This window comes from Orycteropus afer, unplaced genomic scaffold (assembly GCF_000298275.1).
Source record: "Orycteropus afer afer isolate SDZICR_OR568_19922 unplaced genomic scaffold, OryAfe1.0 scaffold00128, whole genome shotgun sequence".
NCBI classification, from domain to species: domain Eukaryota; kingdom Metazoa; phylum Chordata; class Mammalia; order Tubulidentata; family Orycteropodidae; genus Orycteropus; species Orycteropus afer.
The window spans coordinates 6,929,058-6,948,088 of record NW_006921715.1 but is presented as its reverse complement, the minus strand read 5'-3'; the positions used below and the strand labels follow the sequence as shown (position 1 = coordinate 6,948,088).

Genomic DNA, 19,031 nt, shown 5'->3' with positions numbered 1-19,031 from the left:
CTGAACCTTGGGACCCTGCCAGGTGCTGCGAGGAAGCCCCAAGAGGCCCATCCAGAGAGACCACGTAAAAGGCCTGCGTGGAGAGCAGCAGGCCCCCAGCCAGCAGCTACCTCTGGCCCGTGGTGGCTGGGCACACAGGACTCCCACCCCGCCAGCCTCAAGCATCCAGCTGAAGAGCCAGGCCCTGTGAAGGGAGATGAGCTGCGGACAGCAGGGCCCGCTGAAACCCTAACCCATAGAATCCAGGCAGGAAAATGGCCCTCTACCCCACTGAGCTCTGGGGCCCTGGTGGGGCATTTACAGGTGCTGTGGTTATCCTTTCCCATTCAGCCTCCAGCCAGCTTTTGTAAGAAGCTCTTGGGTGTGTGCATGTACAGGCACACTACCAGGAACTGAAAGCAGCACGCAGATGTGTGTACATGTATGTGTGTGCGTGTACAGGGATGGTATCAAACACAGAAAGCAGCATGCAGGTGTGTGTACACATGTGCGTGTACAGGGACAGTATCACACACAGAAAACGGCACACAAATGTATGTGCATGTGTGCATGTACAGTGATAGTATCATACATACAAAGTAATACGCAGGTGTGTGCACATGTGTACATGCACAGGGATGGTATCAAACGTGGAAAGCAGCACACAGGTGTTTTGTATGCGTGCATGTACAGTGACAGTATCATACACAGAAAGTACCACACAGGTGTATGTACACATGTGCGTGCACAGGGACGGTATCACATGCAGAAAGAAGCACACAGGTGTGTGTGCAGAGAGACAGTGAAACACACAGAAACCAGCATGCAGGCATGTGTACACATGTGCATGTACAGAGACGATATCACACGGAAAGCAGCACACAGGTGTGTGTACACGTGTATGTGTAGAGGAATGGTATGCGCAGAAAGCAGCAGGCAGGTGTAAGTACATGATTGTGTGTAGAGGGACGGTATAACACGCAGAAAGCAGCAGGCAGGTGTGTGTACACATGTGCGTGTACAGGGACGGTATCACACACGGAAAGCAGCTCACAGATGTGTATGCACGCATGTGTGCACAGGCAAAATATCACACATGGAAAGCAGCACACAGATGTGTGTACATGCGTGTGCATGCAGAGGGGCGGGGTCATACACAGAAATCAATATGCGTATGTGTCCCTGTACAGGTACAGTGTCATACGAGGACATGATACTGTGGGGAGAACATACACATCAAAGCATCAGCCAGCACAATTTCATGCTTATGAGTCAATGACGTCAACAACACTTTTCCTGTTGTGGCACCACTTCCGTCCTTTTCCAAAACATCGTATCACCATTAACACAACCTCAGTGCCTCCCACAAAAAGCATCTCCCCTCCTCCATGACCATTCCCCCTCCCCTCTCTCGCTGTGACCTAGCCCCCCCGCCACGACCCCTCGCCATCTTTGGTTTCTGTGTATTTGCTTATTTGTCTTTCTGGGGCAGTAACAGCTTGCAAAGGGACTTAATGACAGGGAGGACAGGCCCTTTTAGCAGTCCCAGCCCTACCTCAGCCAGCTGGGCTCCCCTCCCCACCCACTGCCAGAACAGAAAGGGTAGGAAGGGCCAGCTATTTCTCCCTCCCAGCCTGGCTAAGGCCTCTGACTTGCCCATTAGATGGGCTCCCAAAGGCCACAGTGTGTTCCTCTCTCAGCCCCCACCCTGCTCGAAGCCCAGATTAGTGCTTCACCGACAATGAACACACTGCAAAGGCTTCCTATTAAAATGACAACAAATCTTCCACGTGACTACCTCAACGGTCAGGATGTTTTCCAGCGCTCTGCTCACCCCACCCCTCAGTGACCTTTACTGAAGTCCCCAGGGGATCCAGGAACACCTGTCTCCTTTGACATGAGTCCAGAAGAACAGGATGGTGCCTACCACCAATACGGAACATTTTATACAAAGATTCCACAGACGAATCCTGATCAAAAGGGGGGAAATGACAAACAAAATTTAAAATTCTCATGGAACCTAGATTTTCTGGAGCTACTGAGGCTGGACAGTGCCTAAGGCACTTGACTGCTAACCAGAAGGCTGGCGGTTCAAATCCACCAGCCACTCCTCGGAAGGAAGATGGGGCAATCTACTTCCGGAGTGATACTGCCTCAGAAACCCAAGGAGGGGTCGCTATGAGTCGGGTCCAACTCGACAGCATGTAACAACAACAACAAACCCACCAAACTATTACCCAGAAGTAACATTTAAGCCTTAAACCAGAAATACTTCCCAAAGACTGGTTAAAACCTAGCAATGGTTAGCTATTAGTAAAGAAAGCCCACCTGGAATCCTGTAAAGAAAGCCCACCTGGAATCCTGTAAAGAAAGCCCACCTGGAATCCTGTAAAGAAAGCCCACCTTGAATCCTATGCGCTCTTTTAAGGATCTATATGGCACCAGACTGACAATTTAAAAGGTCAGACAGCAAACTGAGGGAGCAGTGAGTTTATGCCAATGGGGAAGGAAGAACTCAGAAAAGCAGGCTGAGGATGGCTGTGTAACTCGAAGAATGTGGTGGTTACGTTTGTGTGTCAATTTGGCTGGGCCTGGTTGAGTGGCTGGACAACTGGATGCAGTATTCCCCATGATGAGGCTGGTAATCAACTCCATGTGGAATCTACTGGGAGCAGCTGAGTAGCCTTTGGGTTGTGGTCTGCTTCCTGTGTATAAGATGCCGCCTTGGGAATAGTCTCCAGCTATGGCACGCTTGAACCCTGCATGTAGCGTGCTGTTGTTCGGCAGCCTGCCATGCTCTGCCAACCTTGGGACTTCCAATGGATTTGAATTAATGGCCTGCTGTGTGGTTTGTCACCCCTGGGCTTGTCAGCCTCAGCAGTCAGCAGCTGAGTGAAGAAAAGCCTCTAGCTTCAATAGGCCAGGAGCAGGAGACAGAGCCCAAGGTTGAGGGGCTTTCACCCACTAGGGCCTGGGACTTTGAATTCAGACTTAAAGCCTCCAAATTATAAGAATAAATGCCTGTTTGTCAAAGCCATCCCATTTGTGGTACATTCTTGTCAGAGCGGCACTATGTAACCAGAACAATCATCGAAGTCACTGAGCTAGATGGGGAAAACAAGCACATCGGTGTACATCCTGCTGTGCAGATCTTCAACCACCAAGAATGAAACAGAATAAATTACCAAAAAAAAAAAAAAACCCAAGTGAAATCCCTGTTTGATCCTGGCACCAAAGAACCACTGTCTGCTGAGTCTACTTCCTCCTTGTCCTCCTCCACGTGATGGGAGGAACAAGGCTTCCATCAACCCACAGTGCCAGGAACGCAGATCACACTCACAGCTTCCCACAGCGGGTGTCCACCAGCACGTCCCCCGCCAGCTCCTGTTTTCCCTTCCTTTGCCCACCCTTAACTCCAGGTCCTAAGGGCACTGTGTGGGCCCTCACGGAGCTGCTCTCGGCAGTAAGTCCCCACACAGAGCGGAAGCACGCAACAATAATGAGGCACAGGGAGGCCCAACCAGCAGCAGGATGGGCCACGGCCAACGCAGAGCGCCCGGTCTCCAGCTGCCTCTCGCTGACAAAGCTCGGACACAGCCCTGCCCCTCACCCACCTCAGCTCCATCACTGGCGCAAACAGCATGCTGAGCAGTGCCGGCAACCCTGGGATGTGTGGCATCACTGAGGTCTCTCTCAGCAGCATGGTGGACCCTGTGGGTGGGTCTCAGGCTCAGTGACCAGCCCCGTAGCCCCAGAGTCATTCCCAGCCCAGGCTGCCCCACAAACCCACCCCAAAAGCTAAGGGCACCCTGTCCTGCGTGCCCACAGCAACCTACAGCGGACACCTCACTACAAGGCTCTGGATAGCTCTCTCCTTCCTCTTTCTCTTTGGTGACTATGAGGTTTTCCAGGGCTCGGTACTTGGGCTTGCCCTCCTCTGTAGCCAAGCTCTGGGGAGGGAGAACAAAGAAAAAGCAGACGGCCTTGGGTTACCAGTTGCGTTGACCAAAAGAGACGCAGCGACCAGCATTCTCTGGTGAAGGTCCTCAGGGGCATCACTGATGATGATGGAGTTGATGCTCTCCTTTTCAATCCAGACACATCTAGGAGAGACAACCATCAGGGGACAAGGGCGACCTGACCTGCAGCTACGCAGCCTGCCAGGCCCAACCCTCCACCAAGACGTTTTAAAGTCAGCAGCCTGCCGCCCACGAACCATCCCCTCTCCTTCATGACCACCTCCCCTTCACTCAGGACCTGCTCACAGTGGGGCCACAAGCGGACAGACTCTCCCGCTCCTTCACCCCTCCCGGGTGGTGCAACCACTGCCTGGCTCTCAGGACAGCTGCATGCTGACCACTCAATCCCAGCACTCTGCTGTGACCCCATCACTTCTGTGGAGGCACCGACTGTGTCTTGCCGGGTAGTTTCTCCCAAGCTGTAAACCGTTCCTGGCACACAGTGGGTGCTCACAGGCCATATACACTTCAGGCACACAGTGGGCGCTCACAAACTGTACACTCTTTCTGGTACACAGTGGGTACTTACAGACTGTACACACTTCCTGGCACACAGCAGGTACTCACAGGCCAGACACACTTCTTGGCACACAGTGGGCCCTCACAGACCATATACTATTCCTTGCACACAGTGTGTGCTCATAGGCCATATACACTTCCTGGCACACTGTGGGCACTCACAGACCATACACTCTTCCTGGCACCCAGTGGGCACTCATAGACTGACTGAATTACAATTATAACAAGAACAGAAAAAATGAAGTCTTTGACGAAAGACACTCAAAGATGTCTTACACAGAATACCTTTCATGCAAGAGGGACAGAACACTTCTGATCTAGAGTGAGGGGAGAAATTAGGAGGAGTTAGGAGAGAGAACACACTACAAAAATTTAGACGTGAAGATTAGTTTCTGCTGAGTTCCATAAATAGATGAACAGATAAACAAAAATCCCATGCAAAGTTAAATCAGTCACACCTGAACTTGGATATTCTGGTCAAACTGTGACACTTCAGCTCGTAAGGATTAAAAGGCCCACGAAGCACCGCCTTTAAACACAAAACAGACAAAGTACAGCCAATAAGCAAGAGGACGCCTGATACGTGTCTATAAAATCCACAAGCCAGCCTGCATTTGTTCTTAAGAAGCTACGTCTAAATTATGACTCCACGAGTCCACGAGAAAGGTCTTCAGAGGCTGTTCTTCTAAGCTGCACCTGATTGCTTCCATGAAGATTTCACTAGCATTCCTCAACACACACATTTAAGAAAACCTTTAGCCAAACAAAAGGAGACACTGCCAAATAATGCAGTGAAAGTAAACCTTCGTTAATCGTGGTGTAGTAGTAAAGCACTTAGCTGCTAACCAGAAGGCTGGTGGTTCAAACCCACCAGCTGCTCAGTGGAAGGAAGATGAAGCAACTTACTTCCAGAAAACCAGCGGGAGTCACCATGAGTCAGAACTAACATGATGGCAATGGGTTTGGTTTTTGGTTTTGTTCATTGTAACAGACCAAGCAGCCAAGTGGGGTGACCAGAGGCAATCCCCAGGGAGCTCCTGAGCAGGAAGGACAGCTCCCCAGTCCTCTTCTCAAACAGAAGCAACAGATGCCTTAGACCCAGCAGGTGCCTGGGGGTCCCAAGCCCACCGAGGGGCTGGTCCAGAAGAGAAGTCAACCCAGTGCAACCCCCATCTGACACACAGCACACTCTGCCTGTGGAGAGGAGGTCAAAAAATAAAACCCACCCACCAACACTGTCCTCTACCCGGAGACCGTGGCTGTGTCTTTCCATTACAGGCTCCATTGTAGGGCAAGCGATGCTCAGCATTCAACACTGCAAAAGGCGCGGGCCCAGTACCAGCGGCTACACCTCCGAGCACGCCGACGCAGAGTCCCCAACGCGGCCCACAGGTTACCTTACAGTTTGGAGCACCCAGCTGATGAGAACAGCAGCTCTCTAACAGAATCTGGACCAGGTAGTTCTCGTTCTCCTTCATGGGAGATGGCACCGACCTGTCTGTCCCAGGGCTGTTCTCCACTGATTTGGAAAAGAGACCTTTGAGAACTTCATGGCTTTGCTGAAAAAAGAAAACCTTATCAGAGAAACATTACATCAACAACACTTTATCCCAACCCAGTCACACCACTTCACAGACATGATCTTGTTTTCACTGGTCACCCAACCCTTCATGTGCAGCAGTTAACTCATCAAGCACATTTTAAAATGCAAACAAAACAAACAAGACAGGGTCAGAATGGCTCCATCACCCTCCCCTGCCACCACCTTTCAGCCAGCAGAGAATTTAAAAGAGAGAGCAGCCAACCACAGACAGAACATTTTCATACAAAAGTCTGGTTTCCAATTGGGAATACTACCATTGTTCCCTGATGCGTTTTCCACATATTTAAACACAGCATTAAAGAGAAGATCAAAATATTCCTTACGCAGGCAGACAAACTGGCCAATAAAATAAGCACTCTCCTGGGGGCCCCCACCCGGACCGCACCCCAGCAGAGTGAACACCTCCTCTCCATTACCAACCATCAGGCTGTGTCTGTGCCCAGATCACACTGTACGGACACGAAACAGTGAATGGGAATGCGTGAAAAACACCACCAATCTGTAGCCTGCCCTTCCTAAGAGGCCCAGGTGACCCCTTACAAAAAGGGGCATTGAGGGCAGCAGCTTCTGCCCTCCTCTAACTTCACAAGAAGAAGACAGAGTCACCATCAGAAGCCCAAGGCAGATTCCTATGAGGCCAGACACACTGTCACCCTCCAGCCTTTGACCAATTCTGACAACAACCACCCCTCCTACAGCACTTACTACTTCTCTGCTGGGTTTGATACTCATTGCAATAGCCACACAGAACTCATAGACAACACTCACAATTATGGGGTTTATTAGGGAAGTAACAGGTTACAATTCAGGTTCAGGAATGTGCTCAGGATACAATTCTTCGATCAGGACAGTCTCCCCTGTTATGCCCTCAGGCACACCTCTCTGGCCCTTGGCCTCTTGGCCTGGCCTCTGCCCTGCTTGAGCAAGTGTTACAAAGCTCTTTTAGCTCTGCCGACAGGTACACCTATGTGTACCTCACTCTGCCAGCAAGCCTCCTATCCAAATGCACTCGGCTTTCTTGCTGCATAGGCCAGAGGGCCTGTTGGTCTATCTCATGCCTCATGGTTCCACGGTCACCATCTCACAGCCACGTGGGCCTCTGCAGGGTGTCTCTCTCAGCCGGGTGTCTCTCTGTCAGAAGTCTCACAGCCACAGAGGTCCAGCATAAGGATGTCAGGTCCAAGGACACGCTCCACTTCATCTCTAGCTCATCACTCCTGATGGCAGTGAGATCTTCCCTTCTGCCTCTAGGAGGGCTCACATGAAGCCTGGCAGAGTGACGTAACTAACCAATCCCAACATCAATGTTATACACACCTTATTTGCATGGACCCACCCAGTAATCCAGTGGGAGTTACCAAGACTATGGCTAGAAAAACCATACCAAGTCGCTATCCTGTACCCCTCCACCCTAAGGCCCTGTGTACAAGTGTCCAGTATAGAGGCGCTGAAAACCAGAAAGCGTGAGGGCTCACAAAGCATCGTGGGCCACTGCCTTCACAGTGAGGGTCCGTCACTTCTTACAAGGGGACACACACAGCTGGCTTGAGAGTGCCCTGCACAGGGCAGGCTGCTCCTTCCTGTCCCCCAAACGTGCTCATTCCCCACAAGCAGGCACTGCTCATCAAATCTCAGGAATATATAGCATCCTGCCTTAAACTACATGACACAGGTACAGAACGAAGGAGGCCTTCACATCTGGAGCAGTGGAGACAGAGCAGAGGACACAGAGGGGCTCAGAGAGCCACGGCCACACAGAGGGCCACACAGAGGGCCCGGAGAGCCACGGCCACACAGAGGGCCACACAGAGGGCCACACAGAGGGCCCGGAGAGCCACGGCCACACAGAGGGCCTGGAGAGCCACGGCCACACAGAGGGCCACAGAGGCAAGGTCCAACAGGAGGCCACACGTGCTACAGTGCCACCGTACTCCTGGGCTGTGCTAAGCACCGTAACTAACGCTACTGGTCACCAGCTCTCAGGAGAACATCTCGTGAGGCTGCTGGTCCCCTCCTCAAGGCAGAAATGACAGACTCAAAAGACTTCCAGCATCAACCTCCACAGTGAACTCCCCTCGTTGAAGCCCACAGACCAGCAAAGGGAGCTCTGCAACAGAGAGCCAAAGAAACAGCTCAACAAAATTTTGAAACGTTCGAAATACATGAAGCAAATGTTTAGTAACCACTAACTTCTAGGGAGACCAAGCTTGGAATCCAAACTTTAAAAGAAAACCCATCAAACAAAAAACTTCAGCAAATACAGGACATTTTAATCTAGGTTTGATTCCAAGGACAAAAACCAGAGCAGCAAACAGGGAACCAACAGAAACCCCACGAAGCCACCAGAATGCTGTCTCAAAGAAACTGAGAAACATCAGGCCCCACCCAGGGTCCCAGTGGGGAGGTGTACCACCCATCCACTCGGCCCCAGGCACACATATGGACACCCCCGCAGCTGGGGCGCATCAAGCACACGCATGCACATTCACACAGACACCACCCACCCACCTTCTCAGCTGGGGCTGGGCACACACATGCACGGTGCACACATGCACACACACCAGCAGGTGCCAGCGTGCGTACCTTGGACTCATAGGACTCCTCTGTGAACTCAGCATAGCCCTCCTGGATGAGGACGTCCCTCACGTTGATGGTGTCCTGAACTCCTGAGCACCGGTACACATCCACCCGCAGGACGCCGTGTACCACGGAGAAGACCTTCACGAGGAGCTCACAGTCGCGCACCAGGGAGGCAAACCGCTGGCTGGCCCTGCAGCTCCAGCGCTCACCGCATACCAGGGACTGAGCCGATGGCCGCATCTGGCAGATCTTAAACTCCAAGGCCTGCAGGACAGGGCGGCATGGCTGACACGGCCAGTGGTGGACACAGCCCCCCAACCACCTCATCACGTATGTCTCTGGCACACATCTCACTGCCACTCCCAGAAAACCCCCTGGAATCGACTCCACACTATGTCACAATGTCCTAGTTAAAGACACGCATTTTTCTTTTTCATCAGGACAGTGGAGAAACCTGGAGCATGTTTTCTCACTTACAGAAACAGTATGTTTTTTCCCCCAACCCACTCCACTGGAACCTGAGACAGAGTCAGAAAACACTACTGAAGTTTAAAACTAGGACTTGTTTGCTACGTTTGAAGCCCTCCATATATTTTAAGTCACTCTAAAAACAGTATTAGCAAATGCATCTATGGCAACATGCTCTGAGGGGGAAGCAGTCCCCGAGTAAGGTTGGTGTGACCAAAAGCACTTCCCACTCTGGGCCTCAGCCTCCGTCAGCAGAGGTGGACCCCAGAGCTACCAGAGCCCCTTCCAGTTTCACACACTCACAGGCTCAGACCTTCTGGCCTCACCTGAAATGGAAGCTCCAGAAACTGACAGGGGATCTCCATTAAAAGGTCCAGATCCACACGGGCCCGGTTGCCGTAGTCGACAAAGAACACCTGAGGAGAGAGAAGCCTGAGCTCTGGCGCCGTGCACACCCCACAGGACCGGGCCATGGGAAGAGCACACTACCAGAAGTTCTCACTGTGACAATCTTATCCTCGCTCCATCTAGAATTCTGGGGGCCGTCTCTGAGCTGCCCACTCCACGGTTTGTCACGGGAAAGCGTACCTCAGCAACCACCCCGCGGTTTGTCACGGGAAAGCGTACCTCAGCAACCACCCCGCGGTTTGTCACGGGAAAGCGTACCTCAGCAACCACCCCGCGGTTTGTCACGGGAAAGCGTACCTCAGCAACCACCCCGCGGTTTGTCACGGGAAAGCATACCTCAGCACAGGGTCCAGACACGTACAGGATCTGCGCTCTGAAGTAGCGTTCACCATCCGAGTCGGCGAAAGGTGCCAGGCAGACCAAATCCGGGTGGGGGTGGAGGGCCAAGGGCACCAGCTGCAGCTGGTTTATTTCAGCAGTGAGCTTCTGCAGAAGCGTTGCACTCCCCTCATCAACCCTGTACCCCCAGAAGTGCCCCACTTCAACCACCTGAAGGGAAGACACAGGAGACGCAGCGTGAATCCACAGCCAGAGGACGCCGAGCTAGAGCAAGTGGGTTGATGCCCAGCTCAGACAGCATCACACACTCAGCACTCCCTGGTGCCTGAGGACTCTACAGGCTGCCAGCAGGTCAAGGAGGGGGAGGAAAAGGGCAGCCCCGGTCAGCCACGGTGGGAAGCTGGAGACTCTCAGTGGCCACATAATTAAAAACACCTCTGGTCTCTGGTTAGCCCAAAGCAGTAAGCCCAGTGGTTCCAGGGCCTGGCAGGTCCCTGCCAAAGCGCTAAAGGCCAGAGTGGGGCACTCGAGGCCCATGGATGAGCATCACCCATTAAGGAACTGGACAGAAGTGGGAGTGGGTGCCTCATCAACAGGCTCTCACTGAGCAGCTCCTGCCCAGGGTGCCAGGGGCCCAGACAGTTTTACACATCATCTCCCAGAGGAGGTGTGGCTACACATTGATTTGGAAACACTCATTTCAATCAGAATTGTCTTTTAAGGAAAATCCCTAAGGAATAATACTGTCAGTTCTGTTTTGTCGATGAAACCAGAATTTTATAGGCAAGTACCGTTATGTCCACACACATACCTTGTTGCAGAAAGCGATGTGCATTTTCAACCACCTAGCCAGTGTTTTAAACATTCAACATTGATTTGGCAATCCACACCAGTGCCTCCCTTTCTATGTCAGCCACCCTTGATTCAACAAAGATAGCATTTCAAGCCCACCCATGCTCCCAAGGTGATGAAAGGGCAGAGGCTGTGTGCGTGCATGTGTGTGTATGCATGTTTCTGGCTGCATGTGTGTGTCCCCAAGAATGCAGCCAGAGTGCTCTTACCTCTGTGACATCAACAGTCAGGAGAAGACTGGTGACTGACTGTGACCTGTCCAGTGTATTGAAAGAGACTTGCATGGGGTCCATGGTCTGCTTCTGGAAGTCCACATTTACCCTGTGTGATAATGATTTTTCCAAAAGACAATTAAAAATCAAGTGTTACACACTGATATGTGTGATGTTATTCTGTGAGGAGCCCTGTACAATCAGGGCTCTCAAAGGGCCTTAGTTCCAAACCAGGCCCTGCAGTGTCCTAAGTGGGCTTCACAGGTGGGCAGCTCTGGCCTCGCCTCACGGTAAGGACTCATGCTGGCTCAAGTGATTCTCTCTAGCCCTTAAAACACCTGTCTCCCCCAGAGCAGTGAACAGCCAGTGCTAGATTCGGAGAGTAAGACAAATCAGATAAAAAATAAGATGCTCCCAAAATCTGTATTCTAAACTGAGGGGAAAACTTACATTACAACTGCTGACCCAACTCATTTTCCGATTTTCGGGTCCATTTAGTAAATGTGGTGGCTTGGGCAAAGTTCCACACATTCAGGCACAGACGTGTGTCAAGCCTGGCTTTTAGAAAGCAGGACAGGAAGTCCTAGCCAGGGCAGTAAGGCAAAAAAGGGAAATCAAAGGCATGCAAATTGGTAGAGAAGAAGTCAAACTATCCCTATTTGTAGATGACATGATCCTAGACATAGAAAACCCAAGAGACTCAGCAAGAAAACTACTGGAACTAATTCAAAGATTTAGCATAGTATACAAAATTAACATACAAAAATCAGCTGGATACCTCTACACCAGCAAAGAGGTCTCTGAAAAGGAAATAAGGAAATCAATACTATTTATAATAGCTACCAAAAAGATAAAATACTTAGGAATAAATCTTACCAGGGACACAGAAGACCTATACAAAGAAAATTACACTACTTTAGGAAACTATAAGAGATCTACATGAATGGATATGTTCTGGGACAGGATGATAGAACACTGTGAAAATGCCAATTCTAACCAAAGCATTTAATGCGATTCTGATCCAGATTCCATCAGCATTCTTTAAGGACATGGAAACAACAATTACTAGTTTTATATGGAAAGGGAAGAGACTTCAGATAGATAAATCACTACTGAAGAAGAAGAACAAAGTAGGAGGTCTCCCAGATCTCAAAAGCTACTGTCAGCCACAGTTGTCAAAATAGCCTGGTATTGGTACAGTGACAGACACACAGACCAGTGGAACAGAACTGAGAACTCAGAAATATATCCACCCACCTAGAGTCAGCCGATCTCTGACAAAGGGCTGAAATGCATTGAAAGGGGAAGAGATGGTCTCTTTCACAAATGGTGCTGGCAAAATTAGACATCCATTTGCAGAAAAATGAAACAAGATCGATCCCTCACAGCATACACAGAAACTACCTGCAGAAGGATCAAAGACTTAAATGTGAAACCTAAAACTGTAAGTTCCTCAAGGAAAAAACAGGAGCAAACTTAGGGGCCCCAATTTATGGCATCAACAGACTATCAAGCATAACCACAAACACACAAATAGCAGAGGAGAAACTAGATGAATGGGACCTTCTAAACATTGCTTCCAAAGATTTCTCCAAAAGAATAAAAAGAGAATCTATAGATTGGGAAAAAATATTTAGCAACAACATGTCTGACAAGGGACTTATTTCTAGAAATCACAGAACACTCCAACAACCCAACATCAAAAAGACAAACAATCCAATTAAAAAATGGGCAAAAGACATGAACAGACACTTCACCAAAGATATTCAGGCGGCCAACAAACACATGAAGAAATATTCTCAAACATTAGCCATTAGAGAGGTGCAAATCAAAACAACAATGAGATACCATCTTGCCCCCAGCAATAGCAAAGTTCAACAAGACAGAAAATAAATGCTGGCGAGGATGTGGAGAGACTGGAACTTTCATACACTGCTGATGGGACTGTAAAATGATACAACCACTGTGGAAAGCAGTATGGCAATTCCTTAAAAAGTTGGCATTAGAAATATCATTAGACCCAGCCACTCCATTACTAGGTATATATCCTAAAAAAGGGAGAGCCAGGACACAACTAGGTATGTGCACACCCATGTTCATCGCAGCACTATTCACAACAGCAAAGAGATGGAAACAACTTGAAGCGTTCGTCAATGGAGGAATGGATAACCAAACTGTGGTACATACACACAATGGACTATGATGCAACACTAAAGAATCATGTAGAATCCACAACCACCACATAACTTAGATGAACTTGGAGAATATTATGCTGAGTGAAATAAGTCAATCCCAGAAGGACAAATACTGTATGAGTTCACTACCATGAAAAGTCAAGGAAAGGTGTATACATGGAAGGCAATGCTCTTTGTTGGTTACCAGGGATGGAAGGGGAAGGGAGGGAACACAACACAGCTAGATAGGTATGAGACAAGTATTGATACGGGTGAAAGGAAAGGCAATATACCAAACTGTGTGAATAACACTAAGGAAAAGGAAGACACAGAGAGGTGGACGAGAGGTAAAGACAATAAAGATAAAGCCTTTTACATATACAATACTGCGTTATCAGGGATAGCAAACAGTCTATGGGAATTAGATGGATAGACAGGCAGGCTGAATGACCAGGTATGTCTAGACAAAAGGGAGTATCCCCATGACCCTATCTAAGGTTTGCAAATGATATTTCTATGTATTTGCATGTGTTGTAAAAATGTCCACATAAAACCTGGAGGAAGGGAAGCCCCTGGCAGGCTCAGCCTGCCCTGCCCTCACGGTGCCTCCAGCTTCAGGCGGTGGATGTGAGGAGCCCATCATTAACACCAGAGATTGCCTTCCACAGAGACCAACAAACGCGTGTGCAAACATGAAGTCCAACCCTGCTATCCAAGCATCATCAACCTCACAGCGGGGGCTGCAGGGGGCACTGCATGTGTCCTGACTGGGCAGCCCTTTGACACAAGGAAGGGAAGATGCAGACATCCCCCACCCTGTACAGGGGCTTCACTGACTGCTGCCTGAAGACCTCCTCCCAGGTGGGATTCCAGGGCTTCTACAAGGGCACCAACCCAGCACTGACCACCAACATCACCAAGAACTCTGTCTCCTTCATGTGCTACAGCTTCTGCCAGCAGGTGGTGAGGAAAGTGATTGGGCTGGACCACAGGCAAAGCTGGGCGACCTTCAGGACGCAGCCGCCGGGTCCCTGGCCTCCACATTTGCTGTCCTGCTGCTCTGCCCCACTGAGCTCATGAGGTGCTGGCTGCAGATCACATCAGGAAAGACAGCAACAAGCCAGGATACAGTCTGGTCTGCTGTGAAGAGTATCCTTAGGAAGCACGGCCCCTTGGGTTTCTCCCATGGACCCTCAAGCACTTTACTTCCAGAAGTACCAGACTATTTCTTCCTCTTCCATGGCTATGAACTGAGCCGATCGTTTTTTGCATCAGGGAGATCAAAAGATGAACTAGGCCCTGACCCTTTGATGCTACGTGGTAGAGGTGTTGGAATTTGCCTCTGGCTGGCTATATACTCAGTGGATTGTATCAAATCCAGAATTCAGGTTCTTTCCATATCTGGAAAACAGGCAGGATTTATCAGAACCTTTGTAAGTGTTTTGAAAAATGAAGGAACAGCGGCTTTGTACCCTGAACTGAAACCGACTGTGACCCGTGCGCTGGCTGCCAATGGGGCCCTGTTTTTGGCCTATGAATACGCAGGAAGTTGACGGTGAGCCAGCGTGAAGCACACTGAGGTGCTCTGTGAACCTGGACCCAAGCATATCTTTGAGGACTACAGTTCATCCCAGGGTTTCACCGAGTGCAAGACCTACGTGGAATTATTTTGACTTCGTGAGAATTTTATGTTTTTGTCTTCTCTTCTTCTACCCCAAATCTTAAACTTTATGGAAAGGCTTCTAGTTTACATCATATGAAGTCTGCCTGTAATTGGACTGAGACAGAAAACTTGCTGCTCCTCCCCTGGTGAAGTGCACAGGCTCGAAGGGCAGGCCAGTGGCCTTGTGTGCCTACTCTGAAAGGCTAATGGTCTTTCAGGGCATTTGCTCGAACCTGTATATGAACTTGGGAGTTTTCATGGTTATGTGCTATAAAACACAATTGCATTCTACATTTCATCTCAAATATTGCCAGAAAAAATCCAGAGTCGAGCATATTTCATGAAGATGGTTATAAATGATTGCTTAGCCCATTTAAGACATAAAGTCACTTTTAAAGTCTGCTTAACATGTGCATTATACTAAGCAGTTTCTTAAAAAAAAAAAAAAAAAAAGAAGAAGAAGAAGGTCCATATAAATAGAACAAACAGGGAGCAAAGTTACGGTAACTTCTTAGCCATAGTCAACCACCCTGACGGATGAGTTGCCGGACCTGTGGACTCAAATCATGGTCACAGGGGACATCAGGCTCAACTGGTGTAACGTACTACAGAAAGATATTGTCCTGCATCCTACTTTGGTTGGTAACAACTGGGGTCTTAAAAGCTTGCAAGCATGCGTCTACATGCAATAATTAGTCGGCAGCAAAGAAGAATGAAGACACCCAAAACCACGAGGAAGCAAACAGTCCAAGGGGCAAGTGGACCATGTAAACCTGAGACAGAAGGACCACATGATGGTCAGCGACCCATCAACCACTCGGAAAGGGGTCAGTGCAGGAGATGCTGGATGGAGTGGGACAACGACATGCAGCAAAACTCCAATCATGAAAAAGACCAGGCTGACTGGTCTGACACAGCCTGATGAGACCCCGAAGACTATGGGCACCAGTCACCCCTTCAAGCCTGGAAGTGAACTCACTCCTGTGGCTTCCAGCCAAACAACAGACAGGCATATACAGTGAACATTTACACCAGGTAGGTACACTCCTTAGAACAATCAATCACGGGAGATCAGAAGGCAGTATTTGCACAGGGAGACAGCTCAGGAGGCAGGAAAGCAGAGGAAAGGAGGATACAGGGAAGAGGCAACTACAGGGAGGAAGTGAGAAGAGAGCTGTTACACTGCGGGGAAATGCAGACAATGTCATGAAGCAAACTGTGCATGAACTGCCTTGTGGAAAACGAATTTGCTGTGTGAACTTTCACCCAAATCACAATAAAAATATTTTTAAAAAAGTAAGCAGGATACGTTTACCTCATGCCACAAACCAAACCCACAACACTGCCTAACCCCCAACACCAGAGCCTCACACCCTGCCTGCCGCAACACTGTTTAAGCCCCAACACGCGGCCTGCAAGAACGGGACATGTCTCCTATTCCCCAGCAATCCCTCAAATCCCTGTCAGATTCCTCATGGGATGAGGAAGGTCACAGATTGGCAACAGTGAATGAAACTTCCTAAGCACACAACTGCAAAACTGTGGCCCGAACTCTCATCTACTACTGGTGGGACTGTCAAATGGTACCACCACTGTGGAAAGCAGTATGGCGATTCCTTAAAAAGCTGGAATTAGAAATACCATTTGACCCAGCAATCCCATTACTAGTTATATATCCTAAAGAAGTGAGAGCCAGGAAAGGAACAGATATATGCACACCCATGTTCATCACAGCACTGTTTACAATAGCCAAAAGATGGAAACAATCTAGGTGTTCATCAACTGAGAAATGGATAACCAAACTATGATACATATACACAATGGAATCTTATGCAACCCTAAAGAATAACATAGAATCTGCAAAACACCGCATAATGTGGACGAACTTGGAGGACATTGTGCTGAGTCAAATAAGTCAATCACAGAAGAACAAATACAGTAGTAGTTCACTATTGTAAAAAGCCCAGGAAAGGTTTATATATGGAAGGAAAGTTTCTTTGCTGGTTACCAGGGATGGGAGGGGAGGGGAGAGAACACTGCAAAAATAAATAAATAAATGACAGAGAGAAAGAAAGAATGTGGCCCAAAAGCAAAGCTGTAATAAACCCTAAGAGTGGTGTCAAGTGGTCCCAGAAGAAGGACCAAAAGCTGAGGGGCCACCAGAGCCAAGGCTGCCTATGCCAGAGCCCATGTGTGGGGGAGAGCCCATGCCCCCACCAGTAAGGGGTGGGAGGGCAGCTTCCCAGGGAAGGCTCCTAGCTGCACCTCTAACTTGTCCCACCTGCCCTGCTGAGAGCCACTTTGTTTAAAAAGAAAATTCGCAAGAGAACATGTGTAACCGGTGGGGGAGGGAGGAACATTACACTGAATCCCTACTATTGAAATTGAAAACTGTGTAGAGGATGCCACTCAACCCTTTCATGCCCTGAATGCCAGCAATCACGTCTGTATAAGAGATGAAGAAGCCGGCATCACGAGCTTCGGTGACGTGCCCAGGTGCACATAGCAAGGGGACAAGAAGCAGGAGGAAGCAGCAGGGGTGTGGCTCACGGTGCCCGGCAGCTGAGAGAGGCTGGGCACTGTCGCTTCCGGTAACAATGAGAACGCAAAAGCAAATACCTCGTGTTCCTGAGCTTTGACACGGCCCCTCCTCGCACCTTCCCTTCAATCTCTTCTGCGGGGTGCACGCTGAGTTCCAGGGGGACCCTCAGCTGAGGCATCTTCAGCGCCAGGTAGACCGCAGGAAGCGTTTTAAATCTCTCTGTGGGATTACGAGAAAACTCCACAAAGGCTCTGCTCCACAAAGAAAATAAACAGGAAACTGATCAGAATCTGAAACAGGAACGGATGCATCCACAAACTCAGGGAGAATTTCAGGGTTACGTCTCCCCTCAGGGTCTCCCCTCAAAGGGCCAGTGACACTCACTGCGACTAGTCAGAGTGACGGGTCTAAGGGACAATGATCCACTGAAGGGAAGCAGAAATTACAGTGACATCTCATCACAGGATGTGTTTTTGTACATCACACTTCAAGAAAAAGGTAAGTCTGTTTAACCCTTTAAAATTTTAAAGCACATCAACACACTTGTGAGGGACGTGGGTGTGTTATGTTACTGTCCCTCCTGCAAGGTAAAGGGAGCAGGGCCAACTGGTTCCAAGTGACTGTCTGAGCCACACTGCCTGTCAGAGCCTGAGCCTGGAGCCATGTGGTGTGTCTCTCCACAGACAGCCCCACAAGCAGGCTCGCCCTGCACACACCTACACTTCCCAGTCAGCACTCAGCCACACAGCTCCTCTGTGCCACCAACCCAACACCCGCCCTCCACCTGCCCTGAACAGTCGCCCAGCCCACCTCATCCTTGTCCACATGCAGTCCCGTGGGGACGCAGCTGCTCCTTCTCCTTGGACCCTCAATCTGAGCACTGTCACAAGCTTCCCTGTCACACTTCACAATCGACAAATAACATTGGTGGTGCTGCCTTCACCCTGAGCACCTGCCACCAAGCGGAAGGCGTCTTACAGGAGAGAGCCCTGGGAGCTGGGAGCCACCTGCACACAGCCAGCCTGTCAGGTCCCTGCTCTCTGACCACTCCTCTCATCTGCTCCTCATCTTGAAGAAAACACACGATACACAAGAATTGCCGCTGGAAGACCAGAAGGAACGTGGCTCCTTCCACATGCATCAGCAGGCCACTGGCACTGTAACTAGGAAGACAGAAATGTGGGGCATCCGGTGGAACATGCTTAACCTCTGCAAGGGTCCAAGGCGAGAGGAAGGTGACACCCACTCAGAACACAGTCCAGGAGCAAAGGGTACCAAGAGGCACTCCAGCCCTGGTGGCAGCTCTCACTTCCGACAAGTCAAGCCAGTCCTAGGATGCACATGTGGATATAAATGCTACCTATACACGTGGATTTCGCCTGATGGAATACACACTGATCAGATCGACTACATCTGTGGAAAGAGGCAATGAAGAAGCTCAATATCATCAGTCAAAACAAGGCCAGGACGTGACTGTGGAAAAGACCATTAATTGCTCATATGCGAGTACTAGTTGAAGCTGAAGAAAATTACAGTTAAGTCCATGAGATTCAAGATATGACCTTGAATATATTCCACCTGAATTTAGAGACCATCTGAAGAACAGATTTGATGCTCTAAATACCAGTGACCAAAGACCAGACGAGTTGTGGGATGACATCAAGAACATCACA

The 19,031-nt window shown here is 49.5% G+C and overlaps 1 protein-coding gene and 1 pseudogene across 1 annotated transcript in view; one reads left to right on the top strand and one right to left on the bottom strand.

Annotated features, from left to right (window-relative positions):
* The window catches only part of TDRD9 (tudor domain containing 9), a 145,201-nt gene that overhangs the window by 15,848 nt on the left and 110,322 nt on the right, over positions 1–19,031 (bottom strand). Inside the window, exons 21-29 of the mRNA XM_007944622.1 lie at positions 17,436–17,609; positions 10,977–11,088; positions 9,913–10,125; positions 9,495–9,584; positions 8,704–8,964; positions 5,915–6,076; positions 4,976–5,046; positions 3,973–4,082; positions 3,594–3,690 (exon numbers count right to left, since the gene is read on the bottom strand). Of these exons, the coding sequence (XP_007942813.1) occupies positions 3,594–3,690; positions 3,973–4,082; positions 4,976–5,046; positions 5,915–6,076; positions 8,704–8,964; positions 9,495–9,584; positions 9,913–10,125; positions 10,977–11,088; positions 17,436–17,609 (1,290 nt within the window). The remainder of the gene's footprint in view (positions 1–3,593; positions 3,691–3,972; positions 4,083–4,975; positions 5,047–5,914; positions 6,077–8,703; positions 8,965–9,494; positions 9,585–9,912; positions 10,126–10,976; positions 11,089–17,435; positions 17,610–19,031) is intronic.
* LOC103200151 lies at positions 13,846–14,732 on the top strand (annotated as a pseudogene).